This window comes from Contarinia nasturtii, unplaced genomic scaffold (assembly GCF_009176525.2).
Source record: "Contarinia nasturtii isolate CC-2019 unplaced genomic scaffold, AAFC_CNas_1.1 Cnas_scaffold_78, whole genome shotgun sequence".
In the NCBI taxonomy this organism is placed as follows: domain Eukaryota; kingdom Metazoa; phylum Arthropoda; class Insecta; order Diptera; family Cecidomyiidae; genus Contarinia; species Contarinia nasturtii.
The window spans coordinates 5,425,636-5,440,622 of record NW_022197436.1 but is presented as its reverse complement, the minus strand read 5'-3'; the positions used below and the strand labels follow the sequence as shown (position 1 = coordinate 5,440,622).

Genomic DNA, 14,987 nt, shown 5'->3' with positions numbered 1-14,987 from the left:
TTCTGTTCTGTTAAGTTCGTTTATTCCGTTCATTTATTTTATTTATAACCGGCTGTATAAAATATCCAGATGGAGACTTTACTTTTATATTAAACTTTATTCTGTTTAGTTCGCCAAAAGATAGAGTGAGGGCGTTAGTGTGACAGATTTCATATAAAAAAGCTACTGTATTAGAGATCTTTTGAAAATATATGCAACTACCACCGTGCGGAAAAGTTCGTCTTACTCCCGTAAGACTTTTTATTTTTTATTTAACTACGCATTTTGACTTTTCCGCACACACCTATAAAATGAAACACGGTGTGTTACACTTCAATAAATTTTGTTTTGTTCAGAGTATCATTATTTTCTGCTGCTCAGCATATGACTGAGAGCTGAGTAATGCTGAACTCGTACGGCTAACGCATACGAAACGGACGCACGATACATATTCCTCTTTCGCTTCGTATGTGCTGCCGTTGACGCTATTACCGCTTTTGTTTCACTTACGCGTAAAATACAACGGCATCAACGGTACCACACTATGGCCACTGTTAAATGTCAATTTTAGCCGTGAGACTTTGTAATGAAATAACTCAAATTATTTAGCTTGGATTTCGAAAAAATAATTCTATATTAAACCCCCTCTGCTATTTATTTTAATTAAACTTGGCTGAGACTTTGGAAAAAATGGGAGAGGGGGTTTGGAATGGAACCATCAATTGAATGGGCCAGAATAAAAATCCGACTTGTACGCAGAGTCTATAAAAGTGGAACACAGCTTTTTTTACATAGAATTGTTGTTGTATTACAACAAATAAACTATGTAAAAAAACGCCATGTTCCACTTTTATAAACTCTGCGTACAAGTCGGATTTTTATTCTGAATCATTCAATTCTAAACCCCCCTCCCATTTTTATTTTTATTGGATTTTATTTGGCTTGCCCGCGTGAACATGCCAGACCACCGTACGCTTTATTTACACTTTGCTCACACCTTCATTTTCATTTTTATTTCTTAATGCTTATTTTGCATTGAAAGTATAGCGAGAGTGTGACGAAGGTGTAGCGAACGTATACTACAATACTCTTTCACACTTTCGTCAGACCTTTGCTTCTTTTAATGTATACAAAAAGAAATAAAGGGGAACATGCGCGAACGCTCGTTCAGTCTTGTGTTCCATTTTAAACCCCATCTCCCATTAATTTTAATTTATCTTGGCTAAGGTTTCTGAAAAATATGCACGAGATTAGATTTAAAACGGTGGCCAAAAATGACTTTTTGTGAAAAACATTTTGGCCACCATGAAATTTCCCTTTTAGCCACGTAGCCAAAAATGATTCTTTAATAAATACATTTTGGCCACCGTGAATTTTATTTCATAGCTACCGAAAAAAATATGGGTTGTCCAAAATGTGCGTGGCGCCTTAAAAAAAGACTAATTTTTTCGCTTTTTATGAGATGACAATATATGAACCATTGAGAAACAAAGACCTTCAGAAAAATTGAGAAAAAATCTTCAACATGAACTGGAATTTAAATCAAATGTAAACGTATAAGGTTATTCAATAGGTAGCATATAGCAAGTTTAAATGAAACTCTCGGAGACTCGGTATAGAGCACTCCCAAAGTGAAAAAAAATCCAGATCGTGATTTGGATGATAAGAAAATCTTGTAATTTTCTGTATCGCCTTGCAATAGCCAAATGACGCCTATTGTTCAATCACGATTGGTATTCGCTTACTATTCAATAGGCATCCCATGGCAAGTTTATATGAAACTCTCGGAGCCTCGGTATACCCCAGGGGGGTCGGTCATAACCCCTTCACCCATGATTTTTTTCACTCAAAACCTTGAAATTCGGAATCAGCATGCCAAAATACCCTAGAAATGATGTTTGTCTTGTTGACCCCATTAGGGTAAAATGATAAAAAGTCGATTTTTCACTTTTTGGGTGCGGAATTTCGCTCTCAAATGTATGGCCAACTATAACTAATTTTATCCGCACATTTCATTTAGGCCATTTCCCATCCCCTCCCATCACCCCCAAGAGAGGTCCCCCTACAAAATTCACGAAAATTTCGGAAAATACTTTACTCCTTATAACTTGAACATTTAATTCGGGTCGAAAAGTGAAAACACCCCATGTCGTTGTGATTTCACATCTCATATTTTGGAAAATACCTACATAGAAAAATTAGAAGGCTCAATTAGACATATGGTTCCTTGGGCAAAAATAATTGTCATGACCCATAGAACCAAAATCGCGATGTGCACTTGATGCAAAAATATGGACCCACCCTAAAATATATATATTTAAATTTTAAATGTTTTGTTATTTCAGATGTTGATAATGCTGATGAGAATACTACTAAAAAAAATGAATTACCATTATTTGAGGAATCGAAGCAAGATGAAATACATATTTCAAGTACAAAAAACACACCAGAACGATCCACACAAAGCTATGTATCTACCTTGAAGTCTACTACTAATAATGCTACAATGAGTCAAGCTACCGGCTCAATGAGCATTACTCCAGAATCAGCTAAATACCAATATGGAAACTATGCTGGCCCATACTGTGGATTACAAAATTTAATCAACCTTTCCGACGTTCGTTTAACTGTTTTTCTTCGACACGCCTATTTATTTAAAGATAAAGATATTTTGGATATTGGGTGCAATGTTGGTCATATGACAATCGCCGTAGCTCGTAAATTAAATCCAAATTCAATAATAGGTGTTGATATTGATAAAAATTTGATAGCTAGAGCACGTCGAAATTTATCTATTTTCCAACGCATGTCCGAAAATGAATTACGTAACTTGAAAGGAAGTTACAAGATAAAATACGGAATGCAACTACGAGCTCGAGATCGCGAAAGATGCGATTTAAGTCAAATTGATTTCTTTCCTCTCACATTTCCAATTTGTTTTGGTGGTTTGCCAAATGTTAAACAAAAAGTTGAATCACCATCCGCATCACCTGCGAGCAGTACACAAAATATAAGAATAACAGAACAGTTTGGAGTTGGTTCTTTTACTAAGTTACCAAACAATGAGATTGAATCCTCAAATAAAACACAAAACGATACAATTGCAAATCGGGCACAATTCCCCAGTAATGTATTCTTTCGCACACTCAATTATGCGGTAACTGAAGAATCACAAATGGTCTCCGACAGACAACAGTATGATTTGATATTATGCTTATCACTCACTAAATGGATTCATTTGAATTTTGGTGATGCTGGTCTTAAAATGACTTTTCGTCGAATGTTCAATCAATTACGACCAGGAGGAAAGCTTATTTTGGAGGCTCAAAATTGGGTAAGTTCCTTTTGTTCTTTCATTGTTCATTCATATCTATTACCGAGTGAATATCTTAGATGTTTAAGAAAGTAAACGTTCACCCAGACGTTCGTCATATAAACTTACATTGCTGCTTCATAAAAAAAGAATAACAAGTTTATATATAAATCGGATATAATATTCTGAGCTCAGGAAATTTTTTAAGGAAAAGAGCAACATGTTCATATAAAAAATGTAGGGTCACTTTACAGTTTTATTTCGACAAATTTCTTGAGGTCACGAATATTCTAGCCGGTTCATATGTCGAACCTATACACACCTTCGCTAGATAATCATGTACTGTTATTAGCATGCTTATGCTTCCTTAAGGAATATATTTATATTTGGCGAACGTTTTATTTCACAGGGTGAGTGTGCAATGTGCATGCTGGTGAAAACATAGTAAACTCATTGGTAATGACTTTCATATAGAACAACAATGTAGGTTTATTTGGCGAACGTCTACATACTTGCTGAACGTCAAGATGTTAATTGAATGTCTTTATTACTTAAATAATTTTACTTTTTGAGGACTACTCCATTCCAAAAGTTCCGGAACTTTTGAAGAATAATAGATATCATTGGCGCCACCTACTGGATATAATATTCGTTAAAAAGAGGGAGTTCTCATTTACATTGTCTGAAAGTTTCGCGAAGATCGGATGTAAACATGTCAAGATATTGCGTCTTATTTTTAGTATTTTTTGCTCTCGGTGACAAAATGGATTTCAAACAAAGAGCTGCAATTGAGTTTTGTGTTAAACTTGGTAAAAATTTTACCAAAAAGACATAAACGAATAGGGATGCGTTAGTTGATTTAAAAACACTTTTTTTCTTATAAATATTTATTGTCTTTTTACCAACCGGCTAAGCCTATGAAGAGACAAAATGCGAATTCCCCTCATCTGTGCCATCTTGTATTCCATAGTTGAACTCAATTTAGTTACAATGAATTGAATCGAAAAAGAGAAAAAAAACAACAACAGTAACATGGCTACATAGATCTGTTGACCAGTGAGATACGTATAGCAATGGAATGAAAGAATGAAGAAAGCGTATATGTGTATGTATGCATCAGCACGCATAGATGTACAGCTCTGTGTGGCCGTGCTATTGTTGTTGTTTTTTCACTTTTTCATTTCAATGCTACAGAATTAAATTCAGTTTTTGCATCTAATTCACACTAAAATCAGATGGCGCTCATTAGCGAGATTCGCAAAAAAAAGTGTCCAATCTCATACAAATATACACCGGCTGCTTTTTACAGAACAATTGTTTCGACGCTCAATGCGTCATCATCAGCTGTAGAATTTTAACTAGTTAAAACGTCGAAACAATTGTTCTGTAAAAAGATAATTCCTATTCTTTATTAGTTTTTTCATTATTTCCATTATCGTTAGTTATTCAATCGTAATTTAAAAAAAACTAAAATGATTATAATGGAAAGATTTAAAGCATATAGACAATAGTCACCCCAGAAAAATATTCAAAATTCTGCTCAGATAGAAATTTTCAACTTTTTACCCCCAACATACACCGCAAAGGGTTTTTCAAAATTTCCACCCCCTAAGAGTGGCTCTATTATGTGCGCCACCCTGTATATTAATGATCTTTTTAATTCTTTCTATTATAATTTTTAATTATATTTATTTTTTCTCTTAGGCAAGTTATAAAAAGCGGAAAAAATTGACAGTAAGTTTAACAACTATACTTTGCTTTGATGATTCTTAACAATCTTTTTTTTTAGCCAACCATTTATAACAATTACAAAAATATTGAATTTTTCCCGAACAATTTTCACGAATATTTGTTGAGTCCAGAAGTTGGATTTAGTCATTCATATACTTTGGGTGTAAGTTCGCGTGGGGGTAATCATTTTAAAAACTACTTTCTTTATTGCAATTCATTTCTTTGATTTTTTTTTTCTATTTTTTTATCATTGTCTAGGTTCCAAGACATACAAGTAAGGGTTTCTACCGACCCATTCAAGTATGTATTAAAAGACAATTAATATTATTTATTCATCAAATTTCTAGTATTGAAAAAAGGCAATTTAAATTCGCATTTGAAAGAACACACCTTGGTGTGCCACAACGAAATATGATTATTGTTTCTTTAAAGATGAAAATTTGCATAACTTATGTCCTCTCCTCCTCTAATTCTGAAAGAGAAGCTTAATTCTTCTCCCGTAATTAATTCTTTCCGAGTGGAATCAGAAACTCCTTATATAGGATCAACTTGTGATATGAATCAATATCAATAGCAGAATTAACACAGTTTTTTTGTTCGAAGTTACACCAGTAATGTGAGAAGAGGAGGGGGAGGGGAGCAGTATCCAAATTATTCCAATTTGCTAGGGTTTTTCGGAATTTAGAAAAATACTTCCGATTTGCTAGGGATTTTCCGGAAAAAAATTGAAATCAGACTACCTTGAAAACATTCTTATTCTGGAGATCAATACCTTTCCAACGATAATTCCTATAAAAGTAATTTATTATATCTCTCTGTCCGCGATTTTGCGTAGTTTGTTTTTTGATCTTTTTGAAACTTTCTGAGACACCACGGACATATTCATATCTTTCGAAAGGTCTTGAAGAAAGCCAAGTCAAAAAAAAAAAAAAAATTCAAATCCACTTGGATTTTTCACTAATTTAGTTTTTTCACTAATTTTTCACTAATTTTATCAGACAATATATTGGGCTAGATATTCATTTGAAATGAAAAGAAATAGCACGCTATTTTTTATAAAACAATAGAAGTGATTGTTATAATTATTGTACCAACGTAAGTGTTTTATAACTACAACAATCACTTCTATTGTTTTATCAACAATAGCGTGCTTTTTATTTATTTATTTATTCAGTTTTAGAGTCTACTTTGATAAGTCGACTATGTAGTTACACTTTTAGTTTTAGTTGCTTGGAAAAGAGTGGTCTATGACCCTCACTAAAAACCAAGATCTTTTCGTAAAGAAAATTATTCTTACAATTAGATTAATATGTAATAGAAAGTAAATAGATAGATAGCTTAGTTAAGTTAAATCCAATTTGATGCAAATTAGACAAAACAACATAAATACAATAAAGGGAATATATAGAATTAATAAATAAATCTTTGTAAAAGACTAGTCAAAGGTAATTGGTAAATGAATTTAGTCAATTAATCAAGTTACGAATAATATTGTCTAAAGTTAATGAATTTAAATCTCTAAATTTAGTCAGTCATATATTAGTCATGCGTTCCATGAGTTAAATAATTGAATCACAGTCTTTTCATTTCAAATGAATATTCAGCTCAATATATTTACTGTTTTTTATTGCTATGAATATTGATTATAAGTACACTTTTTTCAAATTACAGCTATATATAAAAGGTGATTTCACACCAAGTCAAATTCGTTGGAGCGATACTTATCATCCACAAACACCCTATGAGCCAATGATTGGTTATTCACATTACGTTGATCCGATGAGAATTACATATGGTTCTCACTGGAACTACAAAGTGTCCAACATGTATAAAAATCGGGATACGTCTTTTCCCAATAGTGCAAATTTATATAATACACCATCTCATGGCATCTCATCAACATCACGATATTATAATCCTTTAGAAACCGACAGTTATTTACCAAGGTACGTTACGATTAAAAAATAAAGAATCTTACGGGAGATGCGTATTTTATTGTGCTAGTACAAAATAATATTTATTTGATTTTTCAAGCCTTCCGAGCGGCGTAAAGTTCGAGACCAAAAAATATGTTCAAACTTTGGCATCGAAATATTCTTTAATTTAATAGCAGAAGTACTCGCAAAAGATTTTTCACACTTTCATGATGAACCCTTTTGTACGACATTTGAAAGTATTCTATTTTCTAACAAAACGCAATAAAAACTATGTCTGACGTTAAACTTTTCATACAAAATCCACAAAATAATTGGATTTTTCTATAGAAACCATGCCTTTATGGTATCGTAAGGACGTGAAACTTTGCACAGGCTATTTTTTCCACAAAAAATAACATTCGGAGAGTTTGGAGAAATTTCAACGAAAATTAAGGGTACCTTCCGAAAATTAAGGGCATGGAAGGTACCCCTAATTTGTACTGAAATCTCTTAAAATTTTCAGAATGTTATTTTTTTGTGTAAAAAATAGTCGGTGCAGGTATGGCTACAGATTTACCAGCATTAAAATTGTAATGTTACTAACCATTACATTAACATAAATGTTTGTAATAGTTACTAGAATTGTATTAGATATAAGTAAAAAACACTTCTTTGGAAGTTCTCACTGTGACGCAATACTGCACATCAAATCTGAAAATGCTCTGATATAAATTTTCAGTGACGCTTGCAATCAAATACACAAACAATTTCCATATTGCGTTGCCTTTCTCATTCTTAGAAAATTAAAAATGAAAATTTCATTGTGATAATGCCCAAGAGGCAACGCAATATAAAAATTATTTGTGTATTTGATTGCAAGCGTCACTGAAAATTTATATCAGATCATTTTCAGATTTGATTTGCAGTATTGTGTCACAGTGAGAACTTCCAAAGAAGTGTTTTTTACTTATATCATTTGTTTTAACATTAAATTTAATTTTTCTGTTTGAAATCTACAAAAAAAATTTACTCGCTACGCTCGCCTTAATTTTATATATCCTTTTATTGTATTCATTACATTGGAAATCAAGAATATTTATATTAATCGATTTCTTGTAATGCACGCCAATTTTGTTTTGCTTTCTGCCATACTTTTATCATTTGTTTTTACATTGAATTAGAGCTTCATGTTTTTTTTTTCATTTTTAATTGTTTTTGTAAAATTTCGAAACAAAAGGAGAAATTTCTACGGTGAATTTGTAGTATGTATGGTTACCAAATCTATTCAAAACTAATTGCACCGATGTTTTAATTCATTTTTTTCAATTGAGTAAAGCCCTCAAAACATCATTTCAAGGTGTAGTTTCCTGGTTATTTAAAAAATCTTAAAAAGGTTTTGCACATAATCAGCCGTTTTACGTAGCTTGTAGGAACTTTAACTTGATAAGAGAAACATTTTTAGAATCGGCATCAAGACACATCTTCAGAAACAATATTGTCAAATTGGAAAATTCGATATTTGATCGGTGAAAAATTTAACTTTTAATTTTCATGTATTACTCAGCCGTTTTACATACAAAGTTTACACGGTGTATTACAACGCGGTCACCTTGCGGCAGAGCTACGCGTCAGTCGTATGTATTACTTATGTATACTATGCGAGACTCGATCCGCTCACACTTGTATGCGGCAGAGCTATGGACATCGCTCTATACATAAAGAATATATACGACCGACGCGTAGCTCTGGCAGAGTCTGCCGCAAGGTGACCGCGTTGTAATACACCGTGTAAACGTTGTATGTAGAACGGCTGAGTATATAGACATTAAAACAGTGAACACAGTCGATATCTGCTACTCCGAAGTCGAGAAGGCTGGTGGCTGGGTATACGATCGGGTGGTGTTTCATTGTGAACGATATTGTACAAATTTTGTGATAAATTCAGTCTGTGATCAGACGGTGAATAAATAATAAAAGGTGGTCCGCCAAATACACGCTTTTTCGAATTTTGACCAATTTTGAAAAATGTTGGTTTTAAAAAATGTGCACATTGGTTCAAAATTGAGAACTCTTTCGATCTATGATAAAAAAACGTTATTCACAGATTTTTTTTAACAAAATTACGATTTTCATCGATTTTTCCCCATTTTTTAATAGTATGGTCATAAATGGATTGAACCATCTCCACTGAATTTTTTTCAAAATTTCTTCGCTGTATGCTCTTGGGGAGCTCAATATCTTGCCAAAGAGCCGAAAATGACGTATCTTTGTTGAAAAACACCCCGTGTACCATAATCTAGAAATTCTCCAAAAATCGAAAATTTTCGAAAAAAAAAAAAAAAAATGTGTAGAAAAAATTTGGTTCGTTACGAATTTTCCCAGATATGACACACACACCAAAATATCACAAATTTGGTCCCCAACAAACGCTCAGTTTTCCACCAGAAAACTATGTATGTAATTTTTTTAATTTTCATATGCACAGAAAATAGGTCATTCGATGAAAAACTGAAAAAGTGCATTCCACTTTTTTTCGAACCCAAACCCCAGGCACTTGCGCGACGAAATCGAAAAATTCGAAGAGACATGTATGCTCAGTTTTCCATCGACTTTCGAATAAAATCGGTCTCCGGCGATTTAATTTGCCGACACACAAACATATCATTTCAAAAATGTCGTGTTTTTCGTAAGATTTTTTGACATGTTCATATCTCGGACACTTTTCGATCGACTCCAACAATTTTTTTTTCAACACTATTTACCCGAACTCCAGTTTCCGAATATGCCATTTTTTGGAAAATTGTTTCTGGTTTCGGTGGTCAAAAATGGACAAAACCAAAAATTTACCTTTTTTTTGAAACGCCAGCGGTCAAATTTTGATTTTTTTTTTGCGGATTCTTAATTTGGTGCCCGAGCACTACTAAAATATGCAAAAACCCCTTTCCAAAAGGCAGCGGTATCGATTTTCATTTCTTTACAGTATAACAGGCGGGTAGATAAGTCTTTGTTCTAACTAAGAAAAAAACATTTTTTTGGCAAAATTCAATTTTATTATTCAACATAGTTGCCTTCGAGGGCGATACAGCGATTATAGCGATCTTCCAACTTTTCGATACCATTTTCATAGTACGATTTGTCTTTAGCCTCAAAATAGGCCTCAGTTTCGGCAATCACTTCATCATTTGTCTTAAATTTCTTGCCAGCGAGCATCCTCTTGAAGTCTGCGAACAGGAAATAGTCGCTGGGGGCCAGATCTGGAGAATACGGTGGGTGGGGAAGCAATTCGAAACCCAATTCATGCAATTTTGCCATCGTTTTCATTGATTTGTGGCACGGTGCATTGTCTTGGTGAAACAACACTTTCTTCTTCTTCAAATGTGGCCGTTTTTTCGCGATTTCGTTCTTCAAACGCTCCAATAACGCTATATAATAGTCGCTATTGATAGTCTGGCCCTTTTTAAGATAGTCAATGAATATTATACCATGCGCATCCCAAAATACTGATGCCATAACCTTGCCAGCCGACTGTTGCGTCTTTCCACGCTTTGGATTGGGTTCGTCGCGTGCAGTCCACTCCGCTGACTGTCGATTGGACTCTGGAGTGTAGTGATGGAGCCATGTTTCATCCATTGTCACATATCGACGCAAAAATTCGGTTTTATTGCTGTTAAACAGCTTCAAACATTGCTCCGAATCATCAACACGTTGTTGCTTTTAATCGATTGTGAGCTCACGCGGCACCCACTTTGCGCAGAGCTTTCGCATATCCAAATATTCGTGAATAATATGATATACACGTTTCTTTGATATCTTTAGGGTCTCAGCTATCTCGCTCAATTTCACATTACGGTCATTCAAAATTATTTTGTGGATTTTTTTGATGTTTTCTGGCGTAACCACCTCTTTTGGACGTCCACTGCGTTGTGCATCGTCTGTGTCTGTACGACCACGTTTAAATTCACGAAACCAATATTTTATATTTGATTGTGCTGGCGCAGAGTCCGGGTAACATTTATCAAGCCATTGTTTGGTTTGCACAGTATTTTTTCCCATAAAAAAACAGTGTTTTATTAACACACGAAATTCGTCTTTTTCCATTTTTTTCACAATAACAAAAGTTGTTTCACTCAAAACGCTATATCTCACGAACCAATCGACCGATTGCTGTCAAATTTTGACACGTATCGTTTGAAGGTTCGTACTAACTAAAAATCATAGCAAAAAAAATCCAGTGACGCCATCTATATGTTAGGACAAAGACTTATCTACCCACCTGTTATATGAATCGTTGCGGCGAAAGCGTAGCTCTTATTTTTCTCCAAATAATACTGCAACATAAAGTTTTTTATGAATAGTTTATTTGTTGTATTACAACAAATAAACCGTGTGAAAAAAACTTCATGTTGCAGTATTATTTGGAGAAAAATAAGAGCTACTGTTTCGCCGCAACGATTCATATAGAGTGACGCAAATATACATATATTTCATATGTATGTTGATATTGCGTCACTTGGTGGACTGCCTTCCCCCGTGATTATTGTAATGCTAAAAATCTGACATTACAATTGTAATAGCATTACAGTAATGCTTCGTTACAATAACAATGTGTTACCCGTATTGTTGAAAATCTAACATTAATATTGAGACTTTTCAACACAACTTTAAGTTGAAAATATTTTTACAATAGGTGGCGTTTGTGCCTGCTCCAAGCTCATCATTGAAATTGATTGGGTTGATGAGCAATTTCAATGATGAGCTTAGAGCGGACACAGACGCCATCTATTGTAAATATATTTCCAACTTAAAGTTGTGTTGAAAAGTCTCAATATTAATGTTAGATTTTTGACATTAGCGGCAGCGTTGAGTAACACATTATTATTGTAACGAAGCATTGCCAGTAAGGTTATAAGAATAGCAATAGCTATTACTGGTAATGCTAAAATCTAACATTACAATTGTAATAGCATTACAGTAATGCTTCGTTACAATTGTAATGTGTTCTTGCAAAATGTAAATCTGTAGGTATGGCTCCAAAAATACCAAAAATTCAATTTTTTTCAAAGAAACTGTATCAAAAATTGATTGTATCTCAAAATTAACATCGGATTCGGTTTTCTCGTGCCAAATATTCCTCTAATACATATTTTTGAGTGTTTAAGTATACGTCCAGTAGGGTGCATCGATTTTTTATTTTTGAAAATGAAAAAAACGGCTAGTAGACCTGGTCGAGTGTAACATTTTTTGTTCTGGCACTTTGGCCTACACCCCCCTCATTTTCACCCCGCTCGATTTAAAGTTCGTAATTTTTCAAATGAATTTTTTTCAATTCGTATGAAAGTGAATTAGTTTTAGTATTGTTGTAGATAGTATTAGAGGAGCTCTATAAGATAGGCCCATCACAAAAATGCACTTTTCATTTTTTAGGAAAAAAAGTTGCAACGAAATTTTTTTTCGCCCATCGATTTTCAAAAAAGTCATCTAAAACATATGCTTCCATCAATATTTTTGCTCAAAATTCATGTATTTTTGAATTCCGCATGCCCACTTTACTGAAGCACCATGAATCGCCACAAAACTTTTTCCTGCAAACTTTTTTTCAGAACTCATTCGTCAATCAGAGCATTGGGTTTCATACAAAATCTAAAAATTTTCGCTTAAATGTTCACACATCGACTTGAAATTTTACACGGAGCTGGGATTTGATTAAAAATGACTAAAGCCAAAAAATAATTACATTCAGTTGTTGTCTTGTTGACTAGAATTATGTTTAGTATATGTCAACAAAATGAATTTTTGTTTTTTCATTCGGAACCATTACACTAAACACATCCTGTTTATATTCTAGTATTAACTAGTAATTATGATGTAGTCTATGCCACGTATTCATAATTTTCATTTTTGTTACTTTTTGCACTTTGCTGTATCTTCAAAATGTAATCCTAGCAAAATGGCGCCCTGGAAATTATATTTTTGTCAAATTTTCTACATTTTTTTGTGTATATTGACGTTAATTTGTTTTAAAATACAATATAATATCCTTCTTTTTTATTTTCTGGTCGAAAAGGTGTTGTTAAATTTGAAAAGAACTAGCTAATGGTTTCCGTCACATAAGTGATCTTATGTGATTTTTCTAGGGAAAGTGTTTCAAAAATAATTTTTATAGCAAAATTAACGCCAAACATATTTTGTATAGACGTAGAAAATATAATCCTTTCGAGTTATTCTGCTATTAAATAAAAGAGTATTTCGATGAAGAACATATTTTTTCGCATCGAACGTTATGATTCCGCTAGAAAAATCGAGTGAATATTATTTTGAACTTGATAAAATACACATGTACCACCGTTCGGAAAACTTCGTCTTAGTGCTGTAAGACTCTTTATTTTTAATTGTTCTCAGATTTCTGTCTATAGAGTTTTGAATCCAACCATCCCGATTTTAGAATTTTAAATAATTTCCAAGTATTTTGTCCCTTAATTAAATCTGGAAGAATATATAGGAAATTCTAAAATAATGGATTAATGTGAATCTATTACAATCGTCTCTCGTTTATTAGAAGCTATAGGAGATTGACCTATTTGTATTATGGAATATATATGTACTATCGAAATTGTTTTCCATTTTTTAAAATATGCTTAATATGTTTTCAATTTGGAGTACGCAAAAATCTTCTTTTTGGCATAGTGTGCAGTTCAAGAATCAAAGTATTATACCAAAATCAAATGACTATCGATTCTAGATCAAATAAAATTCTTTCGAATTATCGAGCGTCACACACACAGGTTGGAATATAGAATCTCCTCCCAGAATTACATTTTTTTTCGTTTTTTGGCCAAATTTTCTCTATGCCATAATTAATTTGGGTTGATATGAACGCTCTAGAATAAAAACAACGTTTTGTTGTTGTAATCTATGTTAAAAAAACGCTGTGTTCCGCTTTGATATAACAACCATTCAGTTCTTTGTTTTTATTCTAGAGCGTTCATATGTACAATTTCTTGATAAACTAATTTTTGTATTCTTCCACCTTACAGTTATGATAATGTTGTATCGACACGGCATTACTGTTTTGCATCGCCATTATATTCTACAGTCTGGTCACCACCAAGTGGACGTCGATCTGCATCTCAGACGCCATTATTTGGAAGTATTCGAAGAGTTGAAGCTGATGATCAGGTGTGTAGTATGAATATCACGAAAAATTTAGCTTGATTTATTAACATTAACCAATTAAAATCATACGTTTTAGTTTATATATTATTTACAAAATACTTTTGCTACCAATATTTTCGTAGGAAAACGGAAAAAAACACATATATCTTACACCCAGGGCTTTAGATGGGAGTAGTTCTTGTATTGATGAAAACAACATCGCATCACCCCAAATACATCACATGTGCAGTATTAGAGAGTCAGATCTGGATACAAATACAAATTCCCCGAAGCACGTATATGCTTTTCAGTGATTGTGTACTTACGCAAAAGGGCTATATCGGTTTTAAAAATGGATTTACGATTTTCATTCTGCATTTTTCAAATATCTCATAAGACTTTTAGTCGAGGAGGTTTTTTCAACCAGAAAACAGATATTTGTAAGAATTCAGCGTAAAAATGACCAAGTCCATTGTCACAAAATGAAATGGATTAAAGATAATCTTATTTTTTAATTTACAAATAGGAAAATAATTTGACACCTGTGATTTGATGGAAATATATGTTCGTAAATATTAAAATTACACGAAAAAATTCAAAGATATTGGATTTTCTTTTATTTTTGTATGTTTTATTGAACAATATACTTTGGATAGGCATAGGTATATTGTATATGCAATGTAATCATTCAAAAATTATTAAATGATAATCATATCATTCAAAATCTTATGAGCTAAATCATAATTTCCAGATTTTCTATAAATTAAGTGTAAATTATAGGCAGCCTCCCTCCGCAAGTCTAAGTGTTTCGGATGTTTTTCGATTAATTCATTTGAAAACTTCAGCACCTGCTTATAGTAATGAACAGCGATGTAACACATACCTGAAAATGACCG

At 33.1% G+C, this 14,987-nt stretch overlaps 1 protein-coding gene across 6 annotated transcripts in view; it reads left to right on the top strand.

Annotated features, from left to right (window-relative positions):
• The window catches only part of LOC116347254 (probable RNA methyltransferase bin3), a 21,167-nt gene extending 6,476 nt beyond the window's left edge, over positions 1-14,691 (top strand). For 3 of the 6 annotated variants that reach the window (XM_031777895.1, XM_031777966.1, XM_031777824.1), the window contains exons 4-10: positions 2,325-3,313; positions 4,997-5,026; positions 5,082-5,186; positions 5,282-5,323; positions 6,695-6,969; positions 13,974-14,115; positions 14,235-14,691. In XM_031777895.1, the coding sequence (XP_031633755.1) occupies positions 2,325-3,313; positions 4,997-5,026; positions 5,082-5,186; positions 5,282-5,323; positions 6,695-6,969; positions 13,974-14,115; positions 14,235-14,405 (1,754 nt within the window). In that variant the 3' untranslated portion in view covers positions 14,406-14,691. Of the gene's footprint in view, positions 1-2,324; positions 3,314-4,996; positions 5,027-5,081; positions 5,203-5,281; positions 5,324-6,694; positions 6,970-13,973; positions 14,116-14,234 lie in introns of those variants that run through there. The other 3 variants (XM_031778196.1, XM_031778035.1, XM_031778108.1) reach the window with 3 other exon arrangements.
• The last annotated feature ends 296 nt before the right edge of the window (positions 14,692-14,987 follow it).